Below are 5,350 nucleotides of genomic sequence, written 5' to 3' on the forward strand. Positions count from 1 at the left end.
TTTTACATTTCAGGAAATACCGTTACGTAATATATCAAACAAAGACCGCATTCGGTCGCGTAACAGTCTGTAAATTCATAATACATGTACATGTCAGAATTTCATGTTTAAATGAGTAGGTTTTTTTATGTCGGTTGATATTGCGAAGTTTTATTGCGTTTTATTTATTAAAACATTTACAATGTCCAATCAAAATGATTCTGTGTCATTGAAAATACAAAAGTAAGAGTATATAAATACTGTTCTGCTGTGCAGGAAACTTAAAGAGAGTTAATTTGTCAAATCAACTGTAAGTATACTTAAACTAAAGAACTGAAAATAAGATTTCAACTCTAAGCAATTGCAAGGTTTAATATTAACTAAAATCGTAGCAGACCTATTTCCCTGGTACTGAACACCAAGATTTTAAATGGAAAACTAAGAAAGACCAATATAGCAATTTCGAGTTCGTAGCAATCTCGTAAAAAAACTTTTTTTTTATAATGAACATCATTCGTACCTTTCAGAAGCTACGGAACAAACATAAGCTCTTATTTGTCCTGCATAATGCAATAACAAGCTAAGGACACTTGATAAACTTGAATAGTGCAGATATACAGACGATCCCCTCCGTCTGTAAGTGGTGTTATAAAGGAACGCATCGTTCACGAATTTTCCAGTGGAGGACATAATTTGAAAATGGTCTATTCAAAATTGTAGCATATCTAGTGCAAAGGATATCGTTTATAGAAAAACAAAGCAATCTTAGCTAGAAACAGTTTGGATGAGGCCGGTATAAAATGGAACATTTTATGTGAAGCATCATACATTGCAAGAAGTTTTGGAAACACATTACATCCATCCATAGCTGACCTAAATGGAAGTTAAATTTTGATATACTTATGCCGATAGCTAGATAGAACTTTTCTATATTAATTACTGTAGTTCACGTGAACACAAAAAAAGTAAACAAATATTACCATATAGTATACTTTGAAGTTTAGATCTATATCTATTTTTTTAATATTCATAATGTCAAAGAAAATGATAATCATATTTTTCAGAATAAATGTCAATACATTCAATATATGAGTTCTTTGCAAGATTATTATTGAGCCGCTGTGAAATTTAGAGTATGTCTCATCTTTGTTTAAGAATGCATTCATGCTGTCATTGTATCTTTATTTTTACGGTAGTTATTCCCAATGTAAACAAGCCAATAGTTTTTTGCAATTGTACTAAATTCGTCACTATGAAAATGATTCATTTTGACAAAGAAATGGACTGTTGTATTGGGTTTCCATTACTGCTTCTGGTAAATACCCTGCTGAAAAAAAAGTAATGAATAAAGAGCTATACACTGGAAGCTGCATTTAGAGCGAACTAAATTATTTTTTATCAATTTTTGTAAGTAAGAATTTATTTTTTATTTTTCAGATAGTTATCATTAATTCCTGGTTATAACAAATAACATGAAGTATTTCTTCGCTGTATTGGTACTTTCACTCTGCATTGCAGGTAAATATCAAATATTTTGCTGTTCAAATACAGTTTTTACTTAAAAATGTGCTTGCTTTTGTACGGTGCCGATATACTAGGGTACTTCTGCACAAATACGTGATGATGAAGGCTTTCAACATGTGTACTTCAATGTTCATTTGTTTACACAGACACATTTCAAATACAAAAAAATAATTTTAAAATTAGTTGAAATGAAGAGATCAAACCTTTTTTCCCTTCCCTTTCATAAATGTGACCTACCGAATTAGACTATTTACCCGATTTGTTATCTCATAAGCAACATGACGATGCCACATGTTGAGCAGGATTTGCTTACACCTGAGATCACCCCTAGTTTTTGGTGGGGTTCACGTTGTTTATTCTTTAGTTTTTCTACGTTGTGTCATGGTACTATTGTTTGTCTGTTTGTCCTTTTCATTTTTAGCTATGGCGTTGTCAGTTTATTTTCGATTTATGAGTTTGACAGTCCCTTTGGTATCTTTCGTCCCTCTTTATCGAGTTTTTGTTTGTGTTTGTGCCGATCTGAAGAGAGTCTTCTCAATTTTATTGATTTTAACATTCTTTCTTTTGATGTGATATCAGCACACTGTCCCAGAAAGGGGGTTTTTAGCGCTTACAACATGTTAAACTTTTATGCGTGTCTGTTGCAATGCTGGGTCATGTAATTCAGCGCCCGTTGTTGCGTGTTGTCTGTCTTATTTGTTGGTTTTTGTGGTTTTGTTTTCTTTAGTTTTTATCATGTATATGTCGTTGTTTTATTACAAGTTTTGAACATTATGTAATGCCGATCCCTTTTATTTATATATATATATATATATATATATATATATATATATATATATATATATATATATATATATATATATATATGCTCATAGTTCAGGCGAAACAGTGCCCAGTAAATTTACATCTCGTTCTTTCATCTATAGTGCATAGTTGTCTTATTTGATACCTAACCACATCTCCCTAATTTTTTAAACACATTTTGTAACATGCAGTTATGACTAATTTTCGAAATGTTAAATCTAGTCATTAAAAGGAGGTGAATTTCTTCGAAAAAAGGACAATTTTCAAGAGGTGCTAATTTCAATCTCCATTTAAGTCGGAATAAACACAACGACATGTGTTCTCAGTGTATACTGGCTCCAGGTTTGAGGTTTGAACAACATCATTTCGTTTTTTTCAAGTAATCAAAAACATGTTTGAAGACGAACCTCAACATGCAATTTCAATAGATTTTATCAAATTAATTAAAATTGTAAAATGAAATGCTAGTACATTCTTTATCGATACAATGATTTCAATGTATACGTAGCTTATTAATTTATCTTTTTTTTATTAAAAATACTTATACTTCCTGGCCGTGATGCATTAAAATAATGATAATGAAGGTATTGTCCTTACTCTATTTGAATACAATAAAATAAAAATAAAAAGACCATACACAAAATTTCTTTCTCAAAATTGTCCTTAGGCAAAACAAATGAATTATCTTTTTTCCAATAATATCAAATTTCAAAGAAATTAAATAAACAATCATATTTTCAGGATTGCATGCTGCTAAAAAGCAGCATATGGGCAGATTTAATTTTGACCAATTTTGTCCTCATGACCCAAAAGGTTGTCATAGGTGGTGTTTACTCTGGAATTTTGATGAAGGAAAATGTGAAGGCCCTGGACGTCTGCAGTGTTGGTGTTACTGGTATATAACGTAAGTAATGCATACGTAGCTATATGATGTAATGAAAAATAGATAGGATATGACTGATATTATGTTTTTTTTACCAAAAACTACAAATAATTTTAAGTAAACAACAGTCAAAAACACTTATTACAATACACGGAAGTCGGGAAGGGATGAGATGTATTGCAATTCCTGCTATACAAGTGGTACCTCACGTGACGCTAATGGCAAATAAACATTCACTGATATTTCTGCAAGAATACAATGGAGAGAAAAAAGCAGCATAGTGGCTACGACAAATGAAGCATATCTGTGATCATTTGTGACTTTAATATAATCATAAGGAGCCATTTCTTAAATAATTTCCCTGAAAGCAACAACCTTTTATTAACATGATTAACGGAAATAATGAACGGAAACACAAATCCCGGAATAGGTTATCAACTTGGAGATATATGATTAATATGCAGGTGTAGCTTGGATTTTGTGACATTGGAATGCAAAATTCACAATGATAACTTTAAAATTAACCACCTGTTTGTGAAGCTGAGTTCTTAACCCGCCCTCGATCTATATGGTAGTAAAGATATGAAGCAGATTACACTTATGTAAGGTTTCATATGCGATTAATTCACAGTCACAAAACTCTTAATCTTAGTTAGCGGACATTAACGCGAAATTAAAGGATACGCCATCTTATGTGCATTCCTCTTGAGAAATTCCTGTATGAAGTCTGCCTAATACGATCAAAGGAACAAGTCCGCAAGACGAGGAGCACAGTTGGTTTACATGGGAATGCCAATTAATTGTTATAAAAGTCATCCTTCAAACATAACAGAATTGTATCACTAGAATAAATATATAAAATGCAAGTTTCCATTTTGGTTGAGTTTTTTACTAGGTATATTTCCCTTTTCCCAATTAAGACAATTATATATAAGATTGGTTATTTTTTTATATGAAACACTGTTTAACAATTCCTTCAATATGTCTTAGATGTTTATAATGAGGAAAAGTTTCAGTACTGCAGAATGAATCAGTATTTTGTGACATCAAATAAACTAGTTACTATCCAATTTGAATAAATATGACATGTCGTTCAATTGTACAGCTATATGTTGATAGGTTTAATACATTATTAATTTTATTTACAGAAAACCTAGTCTTCAAGGAAAGTCAGCAATTGGCAAACAAAACTGACACTTTATAAAATGAATAAAGTATTGAAAATATAAATTTTATTATTACAAATAAGAAGTTGTGGTATGAGTGTCAATGAGACTACTTTCCATCCAAGTCACAATATATACAAAGTTTACAACTATAGGTCACTGTAAGTATTTAACACGGAGCATTAATTGGCTCACAGTGACCACCAAACTATAAACGGCCCCAAAATGACTGGTTCAAAAAAATAAACAGACAAATTTATATAAAAAAAACGAGAAATATCTATAAACTACACCAACAAAGGACAACCACTGAACAACAGGTATCATCTTCCTGTCCTACCTTATTTTTTGTTTGAAATGTTATACAAAAAAAACCAATGGAAAGTGATATCCATGTTCCTGTTTCTAAACTGGGTTAACTGTCTAATATCTTTGGATAACAAAAGCCTAGCTAATGCGGATAAAATTGTTATTTCTTGCAATAGTCTTACATATTGCCGACTATGGATTTCTTAATGAGACGTTATGTTAGAAGTTGAAGGTACAGAATACATAACATGTGCATATGGAACTGACTGTTTTGACTTATCGGTCATCTTTGACTCAGATCAGCATCAACAGTGCAAACCTAATCGAACCCCAATAAATCCTGGAAACTATGATGAATTGATCAATAAAATTGAGAATGGAAATGGGGAATGTGTCAAAGAGACAACAACCCGACCAAATAAAAAAACAACAGCAGAAGGTCACCAACAGGTCTTCAATGTAGCGAGAAATTCCCGCACCCGGAGGCGTACTTCAGCTGGCCCCTAAACAAATATATACTAGTTCAGTGATAATGAACGCCATACTAATTTCCAAATTGTACACAAGAAACTAAAATTAAAATAATACAAGACTAACAAAGGCCAGAGGCTCCTGACTTGGGACAGGCGCAAAAATGCGGCGGGGTTAAACATGTTTGTGAGATCTCAATGCATATTTGTGTATT

At 31.9% G+C, this 5,350-nt stretch overlaps 1 protein-coding gene across 1 annotated transcript; it reads left to right on the forward strand.

The window, feature by feature from the left end:
- The first annotated feature begins 214 nt into the window (after positions 1-214).
- LOC143062140 (uncharacterized) lies at positions 215-4,420 on the forward strand. The gene is made up of 4 exons (XM_076233942.1): positions 215-289; positions 1,417-1,497; positions 3,049-3,211; positions 4,339-4,420. Exons 2-4 carry the CDS (start codon positions 1,452-1,454, stop codon positions 4,382-4,384), a joined length of 255 nt encoding a protein of 84 aa, XP_076090057.1. The 5' UTR covers positions 215-289; positions 1,417-1,451; the 3' UTR covers positions 4,385-4,420.
- The last annotated feature ends 930 nt before the right edge of the window (positions 4,421-5,350 follow it).

Source organism: Mytilus galloprovincialis, chromosome 2 (assembly GCF_965363235.1).
Source record: "Mytilus galloprovincialis chromosome 2, xbMytGall1.hap1.1, whole genome shotgun sequence".
Lineage (NCBI taxonomy): Eukaryota > Metazoa > Mollusca > Bivalvia > Mytilida > Mytilidae > Mytilus > Mytilus galloprovincialis.